This window comes from Haliaeetus albicilla, chromosome 28, assembly GCF_947461875.1.
Source record: "Haliaeetus albicilla chromosome 28, bHalAlb1.1, whole genome shotgun sequence".
Taxonomy (NCBI): domain Eukaryota; kingdom Metazoa; phylum Chordata; class Aves; order Accipitriformes; family Accipitridae; genus Haliaeetus; species Haliaeetus albicilla.
In genome coordinates, this window is record NC_091510.1 from 14,809,252 (window position 1) to 14,833,729 (window position 24,478).

General features: G+C 41.3%; 1 protein-coding gene across 1 annotated transcript in view; it reads right to left on the reverse strand.

Moving 5' to 3' along the window:
- MYRFL (myelin regulatory factor like) overlaps nt 1-24,478 on the reverse strand; it is a 40,037-nt gene that overhangs the window by 12,350 nt on the left and 3,209 nt on the right. Inside the window, exons 2-18 of the mRNA XM_069773351.1 lie at nt 22,227-22,294; nt 21,874-22,132; nt 20,289-20,380; nt 18,380-18,527; nt 14,979-15,174; nt 13,762-13,838; nt 12,396-12,506; nt 11,736-11,826; nt 8,273-8,473; nt 7,752-7,860; nt 7,161-7,270; nt 3,602-3,765; nt 2,943-3,006; nt 1,707-1,792; nt 825-896; nt 665-711; nt 377-541 (exon numbers count right to left, since the gene is read on the reverse strand). Of these exons, the coding sequence (XP_069629452.1) occupies nt 377-541; nt 665-711; nt 825-896; nt 1,707-1,792; nt 2,943-3,006; nt 3,602-3,765; nt 7,161-7,270; nt 7,752-7,860; nt 8,273-8,473; nt 11,736-11,826; nt 12,396-12,506; nt 13,762-13,838; nt 14,979-15,174; nt 18,380-18,527; nt 20,289-20,380; nt 21,874-22,132; nt 22,227-22,294 (2,060 nt within the window). The remainder of the gene's footprint in view (nt 1-376; nt 542-664; nt 712-824; nt 897-1,706; nt 1,793-2,942; nt 3,007-3,601; nt 3,766-7,160; nt 7,271-7,751; nt 7,861-8,272; nt 8,474-11,735; nt 11,827-12,395; nt 12,507-13,761; nt 13,839-14,978; nt 15,175-18,379; nt 18,528-20,288; nt 20,381-21,873; nt 22,133-22,226; nt 22,295-24,478) is intronic.

A 24,478-nucleotide genomic window follows, 5' to 3' on the forward strand; every position in this document is an offset into this window, starting at 1 on the left:
TTTGGGTTTTTTTACATCTGTTAATTGACCCTCCACTACCCGCAATCAACTCCTGTCCAACTACAGACAAAGGTTAATTAAAGTGATTAGTGACTTTCTGGTTCACATGAAATCATTTACCATGAATGGCCAGGCAGAACAGTGACACCTGACAAAACATCTTAGGACCCAAAATTCTTAAAGGTAACCAGGCCAGATTTTCCAAAAAACATATTGACTGCAGTGATGATTAGTTATATCAGGATTTTTTAAGTCCTCTGGACTAGGCTTTTTTGTAGGAAGCTAACTACCTTTCAAGATTCTTGCCCCTTCCCCCACACTCTTCATATAGTCTTTACTTAAATGGTAAATAACAGAAATTAATGCTTCAACTTACGTTTCTCCTTTGCATTAGTTTTCTCATAACTTAGAGATCTGACTTTTGGTTGATGAATTGGACAACAATAGACCTTGTCACAAGGCAAAATGTCACAGAAATTCACTTCAGGGATCCTGCTGATGTGTTGCGTGCTCTGAGAAATTGTGCTTTCCCCCTGCAATGCTAAAGGCAAAAAAAAAAAAAAAAGACACAATTCTCACTAGTGCTGTGTGTCTATTGGCATTTTAGAATAGCACAGAAATTGAAAGCCTGTTACGTGTACGCAGACCAACAGAGATACCGTACCTGCTGTAGTGGCAGAGGGAGAGAGTAGAACAGAACTTGAGGTACTGCTGATGAAGAAAAACAATTCATTAAGAAATGGACATCAGAGTTGTGGACCAAAACAGGTTGGTCCACAATCTATTACTAATTCTAATGCAGTAACGCAATTTTAACTACTTGCCTGTAAATCGGATGGTTTTCAAAACGTCTGTCATGAATGCTAAGTAAATATAGGGTTGATATTGTCAAAGCACTGTAGAAAGAGAATTATTCTGTAGATTTACATCCATCTTCTTATGTAACATAATATGAATAACACCTTGACAGCACCTTGTCCAAATGTAGTAATGTAAGAGTTATCCGATCACTTTCCCTTTAGTGGGAAAAATTCCAACTGAATTTAATGGGGTTTAGATCAGATACTTGTATACAGTATTGTATTTGTATACCTGTATATATGTATATATACATATACTTGTATTCAACACAAAATATGGTCAGTTTTCCATTGTAAATAGAATCACAACACCCGTTCAAAGTACTCAGTTCACAGAGAGATTGTAATCAGTGGGGTTTTGGACTGGAAACAGAAAATGGCAATCTCTCCAGAGCATACTTTCCTTTCCACAAGTCCAATGTCACAAGCAAAACTTTCAGAGTCACAGGACTGCCCACCACACTGGGAACAAGTCCAGCTTCATTTCACCCAACAGAATCTCTCTGTACCTCAGAAATTGTACTTCGGCACAGAATGAATGCATAAAACATGCAGGGTCTCACGAGTCCAGCTTTGCCCCTGTAGCACGAGCCACCGAGATACATTCAAGGTGCACCATACACTGGGACGTGGACAGAGATTACCTGTGCGTGCACCACATCAGTATCTCATTTTTCTAAAATGATTTCAACTTTACAATATTACCAGGCATATTCACTGTTAATTTAAATACATTGTGTTCTCTGAGTAGGAAAGGTGAGAAGAAGAAAAAAATTGCAATCTTCTTTCTGGTGAGTAGAAAGGGGAAGGGAGAAACAAGTCAACTTGTTGATAATTAACTGTTACCATAGTGCCATAATAGCAATCAAAGTTATTATGGTCACCCGGAACATCTTCACAGAGCAAGACTCTTTCGTCTTTGACAAACAAACCTAGAAAAAAAAAACATGTTTGGTTACTTTAAGTGGCACATAACTAAGCTACTACTAGTAGATTAAGAAATACTACACTAGTCTGACTTTAAGTTAACCTTGTTTCTTTCGGAGGAACCATACAAGTCATCCTTATGTAGGGGTCAACGTCTAAAGAGAAAAACTTAAGTAATGAAAGGCTCCCTAAAACTGTGAGTGCACTGCACACTGTTGATAGTCTGGGGGCACAAACATTACACAGGAAGAAAGCTCCTTCTCTTTTCTTCCTGCCATTTTTCATACTCTTGAAGTATTTAAAAATCAAATTAAGAACTCAGTAAGCAGTGGCCAGAACTAAAAGAGGAGCAGCTTTCAGTATATGCTCAGGCCATGTTAAACCAGGGCTGGTGGAAATACAGAAAGGCACCTTCCAAACAAGCAGGATGATCTTAGATGATGGAGCATTTGATTGTCATCATGGAATAAGAACATCTGACCTATTATTTTCTCTTGCTCTTTGGCACTGGCAAAAGCAAGGTAGGCAAATGAGCATTGGTTCGTCTTGAAGAACAGGACTTAGCAGGCTAGAAAGACTGTCTCGAACAAGGTCAACATATATTTCCCCAACTCATTCAATCCCTGTGAAAAGGGGTCTCCTCTTTCTATACCAGGGTATGGGCAAGAGGAAGTCATTCAGCAATAGCAACGACGTCCCATCCAGGTCTTAACCACCTGAAGGACAGCACTACCCAGTACAAAACAGGAGATGCTAACTGCAAAGCACGGTGAAAGACTCATCCAAGGAAGAAAGCCAAGGAAGAATTACCACTGTGCAGACTCCCAAACTGCAGTGAGCATTTCTGTGTAAGGCTGCACTGCACCACAGGAGCACATCTACGGGCTCAACAACTCTGTCCTGTTGGTCTCCTCCTTCACACCATTAGACAGCGTGGATCTACTCGCACACCCACAATGTATAGGCAAGAAGTAGAAGTGCCTCATACATATTTTCTATCTCAGTGCAGCTAGTTTTTAAGCTTGTAGCATGACACTAAATAATTCTGGCTAAGGAATTTGATTCTATATTTAGAAACATGAAAGCTTTCACCGATATCTCAGCACTTACAAAAACCCTCTCATAGGCACATTTCATATATTTAATTTCACTCACCTTGCTGGATTTCAGCAGGACTGATTTTTTTGATGGCAAAAGACTAGTAGCTCGACTATACCTGCTGTAAGAGACAAGATCTCTTTAACATTCAAATGCTTTGGCAACTAACAAATGAAAAAGAGACATTTTCAATAGGGTGTTAATGTCACTTGCTTTTGCAATTTTAACATTTAAAAAGAGAAAGGCAGAAGTGTCATCAGATTCATTTTCAAGAACAAAGGCCTCCCGTTAACTTATTCAGGTGAATGCTATTAAATGCTACATTTGATTTCAAAGAAAACTTGGGGAAATGGTTTAGAAATAGGAAACACTCATCACTTCCACTGAAGCACTAATGAAGATTCTTTCTTGCAGAAGCAGCTCTGCAGACTTCTCTTAGCAGCAATTTCCAAGCTCCAGGGCTGTAACTGGACATAATCTACCTTTGCTTTATGCAACTGAAGCAATTACAAAAATGACTGCAATTTAACACCCATTTCAAATATTAATTTTGTCAGTGAGTTAAAAATTATGAGAAATTTGAAATTTTTGCACAACTTAAATGCTGGAAATGAGCTGAACTCCACTGTCGAGCAAAATCGGTTTTCGCTTCTACCACAGAGACCGCTTTACCAGTTTCTGTGACAACTATCAGAGAACATCCCAGACAGACGTACCTGACTTTGCTCTCTTCGCTGACTGTTGACTTTAAACTGCTCATCCGTTTCAGCCTGGCCAGTTTCCTGTTCCACTGTTCCAATTCTTCTATTCTGACTTCGAGATTGTTGGTTAGTTTACAAAGCTGCTTTACAGCACCAACGTTCTCCATAAAGATCTGATCCTGAGAAGCAAAACAATGACAAAAGTAGATACAGTATATTCATCAATCAGATGTAACAAGCTGTAATGAGTACAGAATTCACCTATATAAGGATACATTGAATATTTAAAATGCAAACACAAGTTATCTCACTGTAAATGGGACGCACTTACGACTCTAAACCCCTTTTGCTAGATTGTAAAAATTGCTTTTGTCGATTTGCAGTAAATTGAAAATGAGGACTTGCAGAAAAATTTGAAGAAGCTAAAGGGCTTTGTAGACCAAGAATTTAAACTATATTTTACCTTCATATTGCATTGAATTTGAAACCTTAACACTGTCAAAACAGGCATCTACTATTTGATTTGTAGTGCTGCAGCTGAACATAGATTTCAGAATCCCTTAGCAAAATGTACATCCAACCATCTGCCTACAGGATTGACTAACCTGGCTCAGACAAGCTAGAGCTTCCATCCATGTTGTACACATAACATGAATCACATGGGAGTCCCTGAGACAGGGAAAGATCCAAAGCAGAGGTCAAGCTGTGATGGTGTAATATTTTATTCTCCCCTTCAACCCCTCCAGCCTTTTACAGGAGTCCTATAAGTTCCAATACCGTGATCAGCTCTGCAACTACCACAGTTCGGACACCCTCCATTTACTCCTTCTGACTATTTTACCCAGGAAAAGCCTTGTATTCTTCTACCCCCTGCTTATCATCCAGGTATCAATCTGCTGCCAGAGAAGCCCAAGCATCCAAGTAGTATTTTATCCATTTCTGAGCCAAAAATGGTTACTGATCCACTGCAGGAGCATGGTAACAGCGTACTTTCTCCGCTCCATTTGAAAGAATGGCTTTCTCATCCTAATGTACAACCAGACTGATGCCATTAAACCTTGGATGAAGCTATTACTGCAGTTAGTGTTGCTAAGTGTTCCAGTCTAGGCAAGTCATGCAGAAGTAAGGCAAAAGCAGAGTTTCGCCTTTCACGTTGTAAATGCCACACACACCTTTCTTTTAAAGGTGACTGCGTTCCACAAAAACAGACAATATTTTGTATAAACAGAACCTGAGCACAGGTATCAGTGGCAAGTTGCAAACTTCTCTACTGCCAGACCAACAGCCTGTTTAACTAAAAAGTGACTTCAAAATAACCTCCTGCGTCTAGAACTGTGAAATCATTTATACGGTCACTTGTCCTCATATCAATGATATGTAGCAGCTGCCCTTTCCATTCTCCTCAAATCGTGCATGAATCTTTTCTAGGTGACTTCAACTAGCTGAGAAAATGACTCATCTGGCAAAATGAAGGAATGCTTTCTTCGAGAAAAAAAGGACTGATTAGAGTTTTACTGCCCCACTGATGACAAAGTACTGACCACAGCGTGACCGAGAACAGCAGAAAGAGTCTTGTTCCAAAATAGCAAATTTCCACACAGTTGAGACATTTCTCTAGAAAGTAGCAGAGCCTGGTTCAAACGTGTAATGCAAACAATTAATTTTACAGGGTTTGACAGCTCCAAACAGGTAACTGACAAAGAGAAACAACCAAACCAGCCAATATCCTGCTGATCTGGAACTAAACGTGGAATGTGAGATAACAAAGTTCAGGGCCCCATCACCTGCCCTACTGAACGCAAAGATATGAAGCACTGTCCATTTACTACTCAAGGTGTGGGGCTGCTCTGGAGTTGGGAACTCCAGACATTGAAAGCAGATGTTCCGCCTGGACATCAGATGTTCCAACTCTCTGAATTCAATATACATCTTAAACTGTTAGACACAGATCTCCCCTGCCCCTGTCACCCCAAAGGTCACAGAACTGACATTCACATCCTCTGCCACAGGTGTTAGGAGGAAGAGGAGAAAGCGTGGATTAAAACGATGTCAAAGTGTTTGCGAAGCGATCCCAGACCTAGCGAAGTAGTCAAGAAAACGCTAAGCAGCAAAAAAAAGCCACTGCTGTAACAACTCAGTCCTGCTCGGGCCACGTCAGTGGCAGAATCAGGCCCCACCGGGTGCTGTAGGCTTTCTCCGTTTGCCGGGTCACATCCCTGGAAAACATCCTGAGGAGAAAGGGAACACTACGGGCCCAAATTTGTGTGATATTTCAGCAAAGGGAGAGGTAAGTCAAAAGCTCAATTGTCCTACCTAAAAGTTTTGTCAGAAAAAAACTGGCTACCCCAAAGCAGTTTGGGGGGGGCTCAGAAATGCAAAGGATGCTGCAGCCATCACACAGCGTAATGGGAAGGGCTGACGGACAAAACGACCTCGTGTCACTATCTAACACCACTGCTCTTCTGTGAGCACCTGACCAAATACAGCAAATTTTCTAAGTCTCCTTTTCAGCAGTATCTCTAGAAAGACCTCTTTCTGCAGGTTTATTCAAGGGGTCTCATTTGTGTTTCCTTTATATGGAATACAGCCTAGCAGATTTAACCTATGAATTTAACTTTTTTGTAGCCTATCAAAAGATGACAAGTGAAACGCAGTATTTTTTACAGATATTTTCTCCAAGTTTGGTGGTATACACTTTGTGTTTTCTATAGAATAACGAAAGAATGCACGGTTATAATGAATACAGGATCGCGTTCATGCCATCATCCAGACAGGACAAGGTTCCCAATCTGTAAAACCTCCCTCTTCCCACTCTCAGCTGTAAGTGGGAAGAAGCCGGGACGTGGTCCTTGACCTGCAGCGAACCAGCGCACAACAGAGGGGCTGCTCCGAGCAAAGCTCCGGCCGAGCGCTGTCTGCCCTCAGCTGCGACCCACGGTCCCTTGCTGTCCTATTTCTACAGGGAAAGGATGGGGAGAGAGCACAGGACAATAGACTGAGGCATCGTTTCCAACCTCTGCGCATGGTAATTACTTTGTGTGCCATAAACATTTTGTAGTATGTGATTTTAAAGCTACAATAAGGATTTCAGATGGCCAAAGAAACCTTCCCACAGAGCACACGGAGCTAGCATTTGTATTTGGCATGAAAAAATAGAGTAAGGAAGTTTTTATTTAGCAAATAGAATGCCATCAGTGCTTAATTCACTTCTGGAACAATTAACTTAAACACTTAAACCCAAAAGAATATTTTGGAGTCCCACTTGTTGGACCAATGCTGTGAAATCGCTACCCACCTTCATTCAGCAAAGTTAGGTTTTTTCCTTCTCTCTTTTACTGTATGTTTATTTGTTATTATAATGAGATTTTAATGTAAATACTTTTTGTCATTAAAGGATTCAGCCATTTACCAACATCTGGCTGTTCAGTTTTTCCTCAATGATTTGCCAAACACTATTTTTGTAAATACATGTGGAGGTCTACACCTTTCTATAAAGCATAGCACGTGCTTACAGCTCCACATACAAAAGGAACAATCTAAATACACACTTGCCTTTTCTCTCTCGAGACCATACCTTGTCAACCATGAGGAAGTTTTCTATTTTTTCTCCGTCATTACAGGCAACATCTCCAACTTCTCTAACAGCTTGAGGTAAAAGCTCCTTCACTTCCTGGGCTATTATTCCTGTTCACAAAATAACAAACTGAAGTCAGGGAACACAGTGGCACACCGTTGACCATAGTTGTGTGCATTGAGTAGATCATCCTAAAAGCTACAGGTATGGCCAAACATGATCTAGAATTTCTCTGTGGTAAGAAAATCCAGGATTTCACTTTTTTTTTTTTTCCATCCCACAGAAAACAAACAGAAACCTTTAGAATTCCCACTTCTCTCCAATAAAAACAAAATTGTTTGTGATTGCGTACTTAATTCTCCTTAAACCTCTGGAAAAACAACCTCCTATCTTTAAAAATTGAAACAGAAGTTGGAAAATTACCAGAAATACTTAATTTTGGCATTTTTCTACCACAGGAGATAGACGGCAAAGTGTGCAATTGTAGTATCCCAAGAAACGAGGATGAAACAGCAGGGTGTTAAAAGGCACTATGGCACAATGAACAACAGTGGAAGTTAATGAAAAATGGGAACAGAGCTGACTGAATACCTGTTTCATGGGTATTTTTTATTCCCATAACAGATGCAAATTCAGGCTTGTAGTCATACTCCACCAGCCTCATTTGTGTTATTCTTCTCAACTGCTCATTCGTATCAACCTAGTTGGACAAACACCAAGATTCACATGTTGCAACACCACGAACGTCACGGCATCGAGGACATCGCCGAGAGAGCGACAAGCCTGGCGCGGCCACTTGGGCCATCCGCGCATCCAAAAATACGGACCATCTTCCCGCTCCCCATCAGCAGAGCGCTATTTGCATTGTATTTGCGTTGCCAGTGACCCTTCAGTCTGACAACTCCCATTTACACAGATATCCCAGCTTCCACGGCCAGCCTCTTCCAAAATCCATAGGCGATGGCTCTGCAGAGCAGAGCGCTGCAGCTGGTTTCTTTAGGCCAGCCTTTCCGCACACCCACCATAAAGCAGCTGCTTCATGTGTCAGAACGATGATCCACACGTGTGCTGTGGTGCAAACATAAATGCCCTAAATACTCCACAGCCCTCACCTCCCGGATATTCTGTTTTGCTCGGCTGTCAGATGGATGCATGACTCTGCCCATAACTTTTGCATTTCCGCAGACAACCAGTGCTTCGTCTGGTGCATCTGTGTTAATTCCTACTCGACCATGATAGACTATTGTCTCTGGAACATGTCCTCGCTGCCACAGTACATCATTGTCATTCTCAAACTGCCCTGGGTTAGATGCCTGGAAGAAAAAATTACGTTTAAAGGTACAGCATAGCATACATGTACTATTGCTTATTCCATTAGAAATTCAGAGAAAATGGAAGGCTAAATCTTTAAATTGTATTCAAGAGCTTTTCTAACACACCAACAGAAAAAAAAAAAAAAAAAAAAGAGTGGAGTCACTTCCAAGTGTTTCTGCTCACACAGCATTGGCCTCATTGCTTTTTCACTTGAATTCTACTTTATTATCACCTTAAGCTAAATTGCCAATGTCCAAAGCTTTCCAAATTCTAACTTCAACATTATGCCACATAACCATTCTTTATTTACCAGCAAATTTTAGCTGAGGCTGGAAATTGGAAAAGACCAAACAAGGTAGAGATTAAACACATGTGGTTCACCAAATCCTCTGTAATATTTTAAATTAACTCAGACCAGAAATTTCATGTCGAGGAAACAGGGTCTTCCAAAGAACACCAATAAAACAAGGGAGTGTGTAGCGTTAGAAAAGGCATTTGATTTCAATAATAAATTTTGTTAATTATTTTTTTTTAAACTTTGAATTCAGGCTTTAAAATTTGAGTCTGAACGAAAAGTATGACAATAAAAAGTTCGCACGCATTTAAAGAAGCCAGGCTTTTACAGGGCCTTACCATCTACAAGGCATGGTGCTCTGCACTTACCACTGTTTGTCACAATTAGAGCATGATCTGATATGCCTGATAACAAAACTACCAGCCGAGCAGTGGCTGTGTTATGTTTGAGTGTATAAAGGGCCAGAACACAAGCTGCTTTCTCTCACAGTGCATTTGCACAGCTTTGCCACTTTAAGGTAACCAGTGGCTGGCTCACTATATAACCTGCCACTGAAGCCCTCTCAGACATCTGGAAAATGAATTTTTTTTTTTTCTGTTCAGCTTTCCTGTTGATGTTTTCACCACTTCAAATCACAGCCTCTTGATCCTTCTGCTTTTTTGCCTTCTTTTTTCTTTGTCTGGAATAGTGGCCAGGTTTGCAAAATCTCATTCCCTGGATTCCTATTAAAAAACTGTCTCAGACACATTGAAGGAGCTCTCCTTATTGAAATTTCAAAAGAATCTAACTTTAAAAATGGTAGAAAAATGTAAATTTCTAAATCATACACAAAAATACATGTCTTATAAGTTAACAATGATCCCAAGGATGAGTCAAATGTGAAAATTCAACAGCTTTCCCAAATTAGTAAAGACATGATATTTGTAACACTGCTAGACGCAGAAAGAGAAATTCAGATGAAAGCAGTATTGTGGAAATTAACAGACAAAAAAGGAAAAGAACTAAATACACAGGAATAATATAAACGTAATGCTTCAGTGTCCTGAAATAAAAGAACCCACAGCAACGGCCAGGATGACAAAACTTCTCGGCAGGGCAGAAAACTACTGAACTCCAAACATTGCTTTCAAAGCCCTTTTGCAGCTCCACCCAGCAAGGAGCTCTCGGCCACGCTGCCCTCCAAAAACCTAACCGTAACCGCGGGAAGAGGGCTTATGGCACGAGGGGACACAAAGTTATGGCCCGGATGGAAAAGGAGCCAGGACTGAAACCATCTGAAAGCCCTCGTCTTCCTTGGGAAACCCCTGTGCAACACCACACGTACTGGGGACTTGCACTTTTGCTCTCTCCAAACCCAAATGCTAAGCCAGGCTGTAATCATAAGCCTAGGCAGATGACGTGCTGCCAAAAAGGACCCAAGCAATCGCCTACTGTCATGGTTTAACCCCAGCCGGCAACTAAGGACCACGCAGATGCTCGCTTGCTTCCCCGCACCTGGGGGGATGGGGAGAGAATTGGGGGGGGGGGGACTTCTAGGTTGATATAAAGACAGTTTAACAGGACAGAAAAGGAAGGAGGAAAAAAAAAAAGAAAAATAGTAATAATAATTAAAAAAAAAACACCATACAAAACAAGTGATGCACAATGCAATTGCTCACTTCTCGTCGATTGATGCCCAGTTAGTTCCCGAGCAGTGATCCACCTCCAGGCCAACCCCCCCCCAGTTTATGTACTGGACATGACATCACATGGTATGGAATACCCCTGTGGCCAGTTGGGGTCAGCTGTCCTGGCTGTGTCCCCTCCCAACTCCTTGTGCCCCTCCAGCCGTCTTGCTGGCTGGGCATGAGAAGCTGAAAAACCCTTGACTTGGTATAAACCCGACTGAGCAACATCTGAAAACATCAGTGTGTTATCAACATTCTTCTCATCCTAAATCCAAACCACAGCACTATACCAGCCACTGGGAAGAAAATGAGCTTCGTTTTGGCTGGAAGCCTACTCCTCATGATAAGCCAAGGACTAGAAAGACCCCAGGCAAACAAGAAGCAATTCCTCCATTGTCCCACACGAGAAAGTTCACTCGACCTCCCCATCCTCGGCAGCCCCACCACAGGGCACCTAGCCATCCCCTGTCTCCCTAAGCCCTCACCATAATCTTCACCCTAGAAATAACCATAACCCGAGACTATGCCCAGTTCAAACATTACCCAACGGCTATCGGTCACACGAAGAAGGGGCCAGGACTGAAGGAAAGCTTTCAGCAGCCCCCACCCGCGACCCCGCTGACGCTGGGGCTCTGCGCCTTCCCTCTCTCCTAACCCTCACCCCCCAGGGCTCCTCTTCCAACAGAGCTCTCTTCCGAGTCTAACTCTCACTGTAGGCTAAAGCTGAGGACTAAAAGGAAAAATTTATGTCGATCAGGGGACTGAAAAGTAATGGTCGTGAGGAAGAGAGACCAATTCTTCCTTTTTCTCTTTTGAAACCTATATTACATCCACCAAATTAAGAGCTGGGACACTCTGGAAACACACCAGAAAGGGGCAGCTGGGGGTCTTAAATCCTCCTAGAGCTGCTTGACCTTCTTTCCTTGCATTTTTTTTCCTTCTCATCCTCCTTTGAAAATGAAGCATCTAGCCAATGAAAGCATTTACCAAATTCCTGGCAAGTGCAGGAAATTGTTTCACCTCAAAGAAAAAACAATCTGGAAAAATCAGTGTATTTTGTATTGGAATTCACAACAAGCTTTCTTTTTAAATTCTGCTATAGCTCTGCTTTTAACGTTTTAAAATCCTGATAATTAAAAGATAACAACATACTCATACAATATGCAACTGTAATTTTTTTCGCAATCTTTTTGAGTCAATGGTAATTTGTGTGCCCAAGAATCACCCTCCCCACAGTCTCCTGTGAATATCAAAACAGTAAATACTTTTAACATGAAAGCAATATAAATTTCTACCTACCCTCACAATGATCTTTTCAGAGACTTTTGCAGACAGCAAGTAGAATTGGTCCTGAGAGACAGCATACAGTCCAACTACCAGCATGAAGTATCTGATTTGAAATCAATTTAATCAAGACAATAATTGAAGTAATGTCTTCTCACAGAAAAAAATAAAATGTTTTAAGTACAGCTGCTATTAGTGATGCATCAAAAGATAGCCAGAACATTATTTTAGATGTATTTATGTTACAATACAAAAGAAAAAGTACTTCATTCTCAAGCAACATGTTCTTTCAATCCCCACAATCACTGAAAATGAACAAAGATTACAGTAATTTTGGGAAATTTAAGTAAGAAAGACTCAAAGATGAAGAGCATTCCTTCCTCAGAAAGAAATTATCATGATTTGGGGTTTTGGCTTCCTGATTTCGTCAGCCATCATTCTGGCTATGATTTCCTGAAGTTATCTCTGCCCATGAGGATGAAGTCTTTTCTTTTATTCTTGTATCATTCTGTGACTCTAGAAGAGAGGCCTTTAAGGAGATACCAACTATCACAGAATTTGAAATAAAATCACAGATTTGGCAACACTGAGATTTTTCACAAACATCAGCTCCATTCTAGAGTAGACTTTCTCTTTTCCACTTCATACATGCAGGCCAACTAGCTACAGCAATACCTCTGGTCAGGATTAGGTTTCCCCTTTTTTCTCATATTATTTGCTGTTGTTTCACTGAAATGCAACCTTCCCAGTGTTACTTTAGTTATCTGGTCCCCTGGCAGATCAACTCTAAAATAGAAAAGGAAACAAGATCAGGGAAATAAGCATTTGGAGATCTACCCAGCTCAAGCCAGATTTCCTCAAACTCATTAAAGCAGTTCTGAGAAAAACTGACAAATGAAAAAAAAACAGAGGGACCCCAGCAAAAACACAGTAACCCTGGTTTATAAAAACGCATTAAAAAGACAGTGACTATGTCAAGGAGATAAACAGGACAAAGCACCAGCAGTGGGAAACTGTTCTTAGTAATAGGAGTCTTGTGTTTCTTGGTCTGTTTGTACAGTCTTGAACATAATAAAACCGCAGGTGTTCTATGGGATGGGTATTTGTTGCTTGCCAAGGTTGACATTGCTTATTATTGGAACTGAATTTCCACATTAAAATAAATAAATGTTACTGCTTGTCCTTTTTTTCACCGGCACCTAATTTGTATGTCTAAAAGTATAAAATATACAGCTGTGTCTCAAATACATAGTGGCATTGCTCCTGTAAGTGATAAACAACACGAATAAAGGGTTTGCATGGAAAAAAAACCAGTCCGCCAAACGGTCACACAATTTACACACACCCAGAATCTATTTGTTGGTATGCAAAAGGAAGAAAAATGACTTGATAGAGATAATTTAGTGAAAATGAGCTCTCCTCCCAAGCTCAAAGTTCATTTTTGCAATTATATATTGCATGCAGCCTTTATCCCAGCACTGTCCTGTTGAAGTTGATGCTGTCTTATCTTTTCCTGTTTTAAGGCTTATTTAATTATTTATAGAGAACAGAACAGCTCCAACAGAAGACACTCATGCCAGAAGAACAAACATTGATTCTGCCAGTGACTTAAGATGCAGAAGAATGGCAGAGAGCTGTGGGGAGAAGCCACACAGATGTTTCTAGCAGAGGCACTCCCCCTGAAAAGCACTGCAAATACATCTCATGCCCGTGTAGAACAGGAACATTACTGCCATTTTTTAAGATGGGAAATGCATCTGCCATACAGCTCTGAACACCATACAGCAGTGCTGCTAGCTGAATATAAATATTTTGGACAGGCATTCTTCACACACTTGTAAAGCTGCTGAAAATTTTCCTTAATGAAGGGAGACCGGGCACTTATTACTATGGTGATTCTATGTGTGCACCCAGAATGGAATTCGGATACAGATCAGAAAACTGGCTTAGAATTACTGTAAGTTTCCAAGAAACTACTACTACACATTTCAAACCAATCACATGTTGAAATCAAACGGAATAATTTTCTCAAAATTCTTACTTAACAGGATGGAAAGTTTTTTTGCTTCGATCTGACTGAGACTGTTCAATAGCAATTATTTGATTTGGAGCTTCCACCTATGAAGAAAAAAAAAATTCAAAAGTGACAGGAATATTAAATTTTAAAACACATAAAAACTGAAAGAGAAGTTAACAGGCAAATTGTTTGAAAGAGTGAAATGTCTCTCATATCTCATGGAACTACACAGAAAGTAACACAGGAATTGACTTCTGATCAATTGACACCTGACAGCTAGTCTGAAGCCCCAAATCATTCTGAGGACATAATTTGAAAGAGAAAAAAAGAAAAAAAGAAAAAAAGAAAAAAAAAGTCATGCATTAATTTGCAAAAGAAAAATTGCTTTCTGAATCTAGATTGTTCTTGGCTCATTTTATCCCAAAGCATAAATGCAGATATTTAATGTGAGAACTGAATCTGTGCAAGGTAGTTCCATAAGTTATTTTAATCTAAACTTCTGTACCTTTCTGGAATGGTACCAAGCAGCACTTTGCTTCAGATGGGAACAGATGACAGTAATATTCACTAATTTCTTCTGCATTAGAATGCATTAAGCAAATCTGGTAGTAGCTGCCTTGTAAAACAGCTACATGGATTTTTTTAAATGACTGAATTTTGGTAGTAAGTAAAAAAATGTGGTAAAATCTTTCAGAAAGATTAAAATTTCTTACTACCTCTGTATATGCAAGCTTGTGGACCCATATTGGCTGGGAAGAATTTGGTTCTTAAAATGAAAATGGAAACCCTGGCAAGAAGAAATGGGCAAATTTTGTTGGTTTTCTACATGTAAACTGTTCAGGAAAACCAGATTTGATTTTTTTTTCTTTGCTTTGTGAATTGGGGTTTTTTTGAGAACTCTTTTTGACTAATGGGTAGACTGGCCACCTACACACCAGCTGACACCCCTGCACTGCCCACAGAGGGAAGAAAATTTCAGTCAAAGAGAGGGAATTCAGTGAAACCACAGCAAACAGGCAAACATGTCGTCTTTCGGCATGTATCAGCCCAAGCATCCACAAAACATCACTTTTTTTGCAAAAGAGTTCCACATAGAAGTCACTAGTAACTTAAAAGTGTTCTCTTTTGTCTTGGTCAAAAATGACTAAGAAAAGAGTTCATTTCAATTATTTACCTTATTCTATGGATAATCACATATTAACTTATTAAAAGTAATAATCACAAAGAGGAGAAATGCTTGCCTTTATTCCAAAAGGTTTCAAGTAAAACTTTTCTATTGGTTTCCCCCCCAGCTGAGTTTTGACATATTTTGGATGTCCAGTGATTCTAATATGGACTGTGATTTGGAAGTGATTCTTCTTCTGGCACACAAAGGCATCATCTGTTGTTGAAAAATTAAATCCTTTATCTGTGACAATGTGATATCCTACAGCAGGTCTACAAAAACAAGAAGAAAGAATAGCAACTTTGAGGCATATTTGAGTGACATCTTGAGTTCCTATTTTTTTACGTGGTCTGAAAATTCATCTGATTTTTAATGACAAAATGGGAGCTGAAACACATCTTTACAATCACCGGTTCTACCAGTATTTTCTTCTCAGCCTCTCAGAGGTGTAAAAATGAAAATGCATATAAAATGTACTCTAATTCTAGTCTGACACTTGAAATGTTTGGAAACCAGAGGTGGAGAAGCTTACATAATCCTCACTTACAAATCTGGTACAAAGGGACTCTGTGCACCTAAAAGCACAATAAAACCTTTTAGTGTGTTCAAGCGTTCATTATAACATTGCTATAAAAAAACAGAGCTGAATGAGTGCTGCAGACAACAACGTGCTAATGAGCCAGCAAGACTCCCTGGTTTGCTCCTGAATTCCCACACCAAGTGCTTCTGCAGAAGCTGCTGGGATTCAAACACGGCTTTACTCAAGCTAGAAGAAAAGCTATCGACACCGACCCTCTGGCCAGATGACTACAAAACTCTCCTTTATAATGTTGTCCATCCTACCCCGAGTAAGGAAACTCTATTCTGTCTATTCAAAGGGCTAATTTGTCACCCAAAGAGAAAGAGTATTCTGTCCTTACGATTCATAGCAAACAAGGAAAGGTATCAAAAGATCTTTCTAAAAGAGCCAGTGAACTCACCATCCCAGCAATGTTTCCAGTCCTCTGATTTAAGTGATACATAATTCTGAAACAACAGGACTACATGGCAAGGTTCTCTTACGTGGGCGTTGGCTTTTCTTGCTAATGAAAGTTTGATAATGATGATCTCGTCTGATGCTACCGAGAACCTCTCATTAACACAATTACTGAAGATGGCTTTTCAGAACTCATCCATTTGTTTGCACATTATTAGTTGGAAAAAATCAAAATGTACAGACTTCACAAGAAATGTACAGACTTTATTATCTTTTTATAAATTACGAACAAAAGGCCCCTTTCAGACAATCACTGATTATCTAGGACACAGAATAAAGAGAAAACTACTTTGTACCTACTCCAAAACTACTAAGTCATATGTTAATTAATATTAAAAATTATAATGAAGTATCTACCATCTCCTCAAACCAATATTATTAAAGAAGAAAACTTCTTCAGTTTCTTCCTACAAAGGTAATTCTTTTTATGTGTGTACTTCATAGTAGGGAGAAGAGTAATTTTTCAGATTCAAGTGTAAAGCAAGTTCATTAGCTGATATTCTTAAAGCAATTTCAAAGTTCTTGCTTACAGGCAGGCAAGCAGATTGAGAAGCAAAAGTACAAACTGCCATTTCTCCAAGTTGAATTGTTTGGAACAACGACTCCCAGAGAGAAATTTCATGTTTAACATTTTCTGAGTATGCCATTTACAGTAATTAAGAGCAAATACATATTTTGATCTGATCTCACAAAGAATGGTCAATCTCACCAAGCAGTACAGTAAAACTCGGAAGAACTTTCAGGTAGCGAGGGATATCCCTGTCACACAAGCATCCCTCCTAGAAACACACTTCCAATTCCTCTTTCTATTCAGAATTTGAGTCTTCAGACAAATTCTTTGGAACAGAGTCCCACCAATCACAACAGTAATGGGGCAAGCAGCTAAGAAAGTGCCAAGCAGACACAATGCAGGGCATAATTAATGGTAGAGTAACCTTTTCTAATTAGTCTACCTCAGCTAACAGCATTTTGTTGTGAAAATGAAATAATCAAAAGGTTGAAATACTGGATGAATAAAACGGAAAATAATCATTAACCTGAGAAATGCCCCTAAAGCGGGCACAGCAATTTCGAGGTACAGGACCAATCCACCTACACGGAGCAGCGATAAGTACGTGACTCTTGAGGCTAACAAAATACAGGATCACCGCTCAGAAAATCCGTGCGGTAATTACAGCGCACCTTGGAGCAAAGGCGCTGCCATTGACCTCACTTAAAATTAACACTGACTTCCTCTGCAAATAACATCTCAATCCCCTTCCACAGTAGTGGCAGCGGCACGTGTATCTGGATGCTTTAATGCTCAGCATCACATTGTCTTTGTTGACACAAGCCACCAAGAAACGTGAGCCTGGAAGTTCAACTTTAAGCGTATGGGAACCACCAAGTAGTTGGGTCGTGGTGGGAAAGCAACTTCCCACCAGCAGCTCACAGCTCCCACGTAGTCGTTGACTGGAAGCGTGACGGGAGTTGGAAGCCGCTTCCATCTAGAGTGACAATTCGCATGACGAACACAGGAGGAGGTTTCTTGGCCCATCCAGCTCCCAAGGGAGTAGAAAGGTGGGGACACCGAACTGTCTGCTCTCGTGTCACGTCCATACCTTGGGAGAAGGGCTGCGTGGGACACAGCACGACGCATACTGACCCATCGCGCTGGGCATCAACAGGGAACGACAGTGTCCAGCAAAGACACTGATGCACTCCAAACTCCCACGAGTGCTTTTAGCAGGTTGGGCTCGAGGAAAATTAAAATTCACTATGCTATTTAAGTCCTGTGGAGACAGGGACAAAATGTTTGCACCAGTCCTGGGGAATAAACCAGCCACTGTAGAAGGGCTTTTGTTAAAAGGGATCTTTCACTGAATACTAGAATGGAGAAAATCAGGGATGTAAAGTGAACTTGGAATGACCTTTGCCAGTGGCAAAAAAATTATTTACAGTTCTGATTAATACAGGAGAACTCTAAACCTTTGACTGAACAGTTGCATGTCATATATATATGTCTATAGTTACTAAGACTTCAGTTATATGAGCCCAGAAGTAATACAGGTATCTTCTATTTCCATTTTTCTGTAATGTTTTAGGCCATTAGAGGGAAAGGTGCCATATGGTCAGTAATTACTTTCCCCAATGTGCTTGACAAAAGAAACAAAAATGAACAAGTATTTTAAGTTAAAATCATTTTCCTTTTGCCCCTAAATCCCTGAAGGGAAATCAGAAAACCTGGCATGAATTTCAACCAGCGTTTAAAGTTCTGCTTCTGATACATCTGCAGATTCATATTCCATCATGCCTGCTATACCTCCTTCTCCAGTCTTATTTTCAGTAAGAACAAGAGACGCCAAATGTATCATTTATTCCTATAGAACTACAGTACCGGGGGGGGGGGGGGGGAAGGACCCAGGAAACCACTTTTCCCAAGTGCAAACATCAGTACTTACAGTTTTTCATAATTAGAGTTAAATAAGCTGTTCCACTGAGAAATTTGATACGGTTGCCATGTTAGAGCTTGACAGCATTTTTCCAAAGCTACATTCTGTCCATCACTGTCATATTCTTGCACTTCAGCTGCAAAGTCCCTAACAGTTGCTGTAGAGAGAGAGTGACAATTCAGTTATTACTTTTGTGACTAGCCAAAAATCCTGCATAAACATTTTTATAAATATATCTACATATATACATACATATAAAGCACAAACACATTGCATATATATTTAAATCCGACTGTCCTTTGCAGTTATTCCAAAAGATGGTGTTATATTCCCTTGCCCTGGAAAATAAATTTTTCAGCTTTCCTTATTTGCAAATTATTACACAAGTAGCAGTTCCTATTTTTATTCTCTTCAAAAGGATGGATAGTTTCCTTTGGGGGCAGGCAGGGGAAAGGAAAGCTGAGCCAACCATTTTACTGTAAATCTGCAACACTGCAAGAAACAATTAAGCAAAATAACTACATAAGTTTCCCAGTCTCTCTACTACAGGTTTAAACTGAATATACTCCAACTCACTGCAACAGGGACTTTGTTCCAGAGCAGGAGGCAGTTTTCCAATAGCAAACGCATTCTTTGCTACATCTGGTTGACTGGTTAATGCTTTCTGAGATATTATACATTTTATGAAGACAGAGGAGAATGTGATAAGAGACAGATAAATGGAGTACAGTAAGGACAGGAGAAAATATGTCGTTGAGCATATCAGCTAAGATGCATCCACAGCCAGTGGCAGCACAGTAAGACAGAGCCCACAGAATCATTTCAGGCCCCAGCTTCATTTGCAGTTCCCCACTTGTGACATACAGCAGAGCAAAAATATAAGAAAAAACCCACAGTAAAGAAATTCACAGCTCATTTCTAAACGATCCCCATGCCATTTTAACCAAGGGCTGTGTGCTTTTTCCAATAGCACGTGTGTCAGTGCAATTTTACTAACAGCGACCCCCAAGGAAAGCATATTTCAAAGCTGTGTCTTTACATATTAAAAACAGCAATAGCAATTTTAGACACATCCTCTCTTTCCAGCAGTGGCAGACTTAGAGGACTAGTCACAACCAAGCAACACTGATCAAATAGAAGATACCAAAGGAAAAGTAACCTACTAAATCCAGTTGCTACTCATTAAAAATGTTCTAAAAGATTCATTTAATGCTGAAAAATAACTTACTCTGAAGAAATAACAAGCAACACTCAGATTTTCTGCTAACAGACAAGGGTGAAACTCCTCAGATAAACTGTTCATTACAAACTGCTCATTCATGGAGAGCCTCACACTTCACAGAAGCTGATCCATTTCTGCACATGCCTGATAAGCTTTTTTGATTCAATTGGTATAAGCTTAGCATTTTTATCTTGATAAAACAATGAACCAAATTAATTTGGGGAAGGGGTGGGGAAGAACACACAGCTTTTACCAAGCTTGCGCATGGACACACTTTGTAGAAAAAATAGGGAGTTGAGATGATAAAGGGAAACTGCAATCTGTTTGCTCATCCACCCCATTAATTCCCTGTTAAGCTGACCCGAGATGGTTTCTTTGCCCAGTCAATCTAGTGCCAAGCAAAGTCAGCAGAGTATGGTATCATCTGTGTACTGCAGGCTCACACATGGAGAAGGGCAGAATATTTTGTCCAGAGAGTCCTCAGGAAACAGGAGCCTCTAACGCTTCTTCTCTCTGCGCCAAATACAAATACATCTTGGTTTTCAAAAACACTGAAAAGGTAAATTCCTCCAAACCTGGTAGCGGAGCCCAGACTGTTAATACTGCTGCGTTTTCAGAGCCAGCAGGAGCTGTGCTCTTAGAATTTACTTGTCTATGGCATGAAACATTAAATTTCATTTTCACACAGTTGCTTACCTTGCCTGGAGTCCTGAGACTGGACTGGAGAATCAGGGACATCTCCCAGTAATTGTGAGAGCTTCCTTTTTTTGCCTGATGCTGCAGAACTACTTTTTTAAAAACACACGCTGCATTACTTATAAGTTTAAATACAGGTGTTACAGAATCATAACAAGAGAACACCCAGGTATCTCATTCTACCTGCACTGTCACCCAAATTCTGATCTGCCAGGGGGAGGTGATTGTTGTTGGCTTTTTAAAACTGGATTACGCAATTTTTCCTTCCAAAACATAGATCAGTTTATTTTTTTATTTCATATGAATAAAGAAGTTGATCTCTTCTTAAAAACGTACATGGTGCATAAGGGGCAGGGTTTTATTGTTTCCTGACATTTGCATTAAAATCACAGCTTTATCTTGAATAAGTGTGCTGCACCAAGCGTGAACTCACTTTCCTTCTTAAATAGAAAACACCAGTAGCAGTTAAACCAATGTGTTAATGAAGAGATCTCAAGGGGCAACTGCTGGGTAACATTTTTCCCCTTTCCCAGAAACTGAGATTTCAAAAAATACTCCTTTGTGCAAAGGAAAAAAAACTTTATTCCAAAGTTTTGATATTATAAAATGTAAACTAGAATATCCTGACAGATGGTCACTCCTTCTGGATGGGAGAAAAAAAACCCAAGCCAAACTCCAGGTCTCAGTCAGGCTGTCGGCACTCAGACTAAGGTGCAGGCAGGAGTAGCAGAAAAGCCTGCTCATCACATTAACTGTTGCTCTTTTTCTGTGTTTTTTCAAAAGTTCCACATTCGGTCAAGAAGTATTTTGTATCTTAAGTTCCAATAACCAAAGCATTCACTCAAAAAATAGTATGACTTTGACTAAGGGGCACCTTCTACTGGAAAACAGACAAAGAACACAAATAGCTCCACTGAGAAACCCAGGCCCAGCTTCCTTCACCCACGTCCAACACGTCACTGAGCTCTATAGAGAAGAGGGGACGGGGATGGAGCATCTGCAAGCCCAGGACTCACACTGACAAATTCACGTTTCTCTCCCGAAATCCAGAGTTCCCCCTCTGGCATGCATCAGTCAATTCAGTCTTACCAGGTATCATGGTTGGATACTTGCACTACCCAGTGTATTTTAAATAATTAAGCATCCACAACATGCTGGTGGGTGAACATGGCAGGTGGCGTGTGAATATCATTTCACTTCCTTACATAGATATGACAATTATATTTTTTTTCTCTTGTGCCACTTGTCAGAACACTTACAAGTTCCTTACAGACAAATCCCTGCAACAGGTATTACAAAACGCCTGAACACTTTTATAATCCAGTTATGGAGCAGTTATGTTGGTCTCTCTTTTGACTTGTAAAGTTTTCAAAATTGAAATCCATTCCTACCTCCAATTTGAACTTCAGTCAAGAAGTTTAAAGAACCCTCAATCACAAGCATCTCAAAAATGTCTAAACACTGCCATCCTGTGGAAAACCCTGCACCCACGGGGATTTGACACCAGGCCTAAACCCTGTCTTCTACCAGCTCAACTTTTTTTTCGTAGCTGTCTCGCCCTTTGCGTAAACGCTTTATCATTTACCCAGAAATCTGAGATGCATTTGGCTGAAAGGATGAATAATTAAACCCCAAACAGGTGGAGGCTGTAGAATTATTCCAAGGAGTCACAGCACTTTCTGTCTTCAGGCAGCAGCCCGGGGGGATGGCGCAGGGAAGCCCACCGGCGCCGGGATCGGAGTAAGTCTCCATGAACCTGCAGGGAAGCTTGCTGGGTACCCCAGCAGGTGGGCAGGGGAGTGGAGGCTGCAGCCCACCGGACCATGTAGCGTCACACCACGGGGCTGCAAGAAGTAAACAGAGAAGAAATTAAGGACAAGGAAAAGGAGCTGGAGACCTTCCTACGGGCTTGGGAGAGGCCCAATTCATGCGACTTACTCTGGAGCTGTGGTGGAGAACATGGTTCCGATCCAGAGTCCGGTGGGGAGTCTGGCAACTGGCTTTGCCTAGGGATGAAAAAGAAATTTTCATTTCTACTGGGAGGAAGCATGGAGGATGACCACAAGGCAATGTTGAAAGCAGCCGGAGGGGCACCATCAGGCTACCAACATGGGTCTTCAGGAAACATTGCCCACCACGGTCACTGCCCCTTCTCACAGGAGCAACGTCACTTACACTTCACCAGACCATCTCCTACGGCTCTCCGCCTCCCACCCATGCAGGGAGGCCCCATCCCTACAAGCTCGTGCCCAAATGTCCCCCCACAACCCGCTGACTCCAGTCCTCCTTCCTCCCCACGAGCCGTTCTTCAGTCGCCTCCAGGCACCCCAGTGACTCAGTTGAGTACACGGAGCCCCCAAGGGCTCTAAACCCCTTCCCTCGAGACTACAGGTCAAAGATCTGTAGCATCTTCCTCCACCGGCCGATTTCTCAAGACCTGAGCGTGTCCAAAGCGCTCGCGGTCTCCGTCAGATACCAGCAGGTCCCATTTTAGCACCTTGCTCACCACGAGAGGCAGCCCCAGTGCGGGGGGGAAGCGCGTTTGCCCGGTTTGAAACAAGAGCTTTTACAAGCTCACCAAAAAGATCCAGAAGCTTAATGTGGGGTTTCCATGGGTGACAAGCTACCTTCCCTCTTTTCTGTCCTACACAATCTTACAGTTCCGTTTGGAATAACACAGTGGAGGGCCAAGAATTAATATCTTCTGTATCTAAATCACAACAGAATTGAAGACTACCAACAGGTCCATCCCAACAGCCTCCTCCAAGAAAAGCTTCAAAAAGAAAACAACCGCTCATTCCTCACAGAAGACAAGCCATTCAGTCATGTTTTAACCCAAACACCATTGCTGACTGATTATTTATAGCACCTGAGTGCTCAGTTTAAACTAAGCCTTGAAAAGGCAGGGGGGGGAAGAAGGATGTTTCCCTCAGCATTTCATTGTTTATGTTCTCTTTTTCTCAATACACGAGTCAGTGATCAAAAGTCTGCGTTAATTGGTAACAAATTAAAGTACAAATTTCTTGGGTCTAGGCTCTCTTGCCCACATCCTACGGATTGGAAAGCCACCTCCAGAGCAGCTCGGGGCTGTCGGCACTCAGCCGGGCACAGGAGGAACACCCTCGGCACCCTGGGGCGAGGGGAGGTCCCAGCACCTTCAAACCCCCCAAGGGAGCATCACAGGTGTCCTGGTTTCGGCTGGGATAGAGTTAGTTTTCTTTCTAGTAGCCAATACAGTGCATGTTTTGGGTTCAGTATGAGAAGAATGTTGATAACACACTGATGTTTTCAGTTGTTGCTCAGTCGGGTTTATACCAAGTCAAGGGTTTTTCAGCTTCTCATGCCCAGCCAGCAAGACGGCTGGAGGGGCACAAGGAGTTGGGAGGGGACACAGCCAGGACAGCTGACCCCAACTGGCCACAGGGGTATTCCATACCGTGTGATGTCATGCCCAGTATATAAACTGGGGGAAGTTGGCCTAGGGGGGATGGCTGCTCAGGGACTAACTGGGCATCAGTCAGTGAGTGGTGAGCAATTGCATTGTGCATCACTTGTTTTGTATATTCCAATCCTTTTATTATTATTATTGTCATTTTATTATTGTTATTATTATCATTATTAGTTTCTTCCTTCCTGTTCTATTAAACTGTTCTTATCTCAACCCATGAGTTTTACTTTTTTCTTCCCAATTCTCTCCCCCATCCCACTGGTGATGGGGGCTGTGTGGAGCTTAGTTACTGGCTGGGGTTAAACCACGACACAGGGAGCAGGTGCAGAGGCACGGGGACTACAAGATGGAAAGGCAGTTACACTCTCACAGCCATGACAAGAGCCAGGGACTAGAGGCAGGACAGAGGAATCCTGGCTGGGAACCAAGAAATTCCACGTGCTCCACAGCCACCTCCTTGGCAAACCCCACAGCCAAGCAGGAAAGATTTATGCTTTACACCCCTGCTTGGAGAGGTCATGGTGGAAAGCCAAATAACCGAAGCGTGCTCTGTGATTTTTAAGTGTTCACTCTTTTTTGTTACTGAAACTGATAAATGTTGGAAGACACGACCTCTTATGATTCCTTTCCAAAGAACTTCAGGCACGCTGCTCTGTACAAGAACATGGCAGCCCATATTTTACTGTGCAGCTTTCTCCCAATTTTCAGGCAGGAATTGAGTTTCCTTGTGTGCAGGTGACTC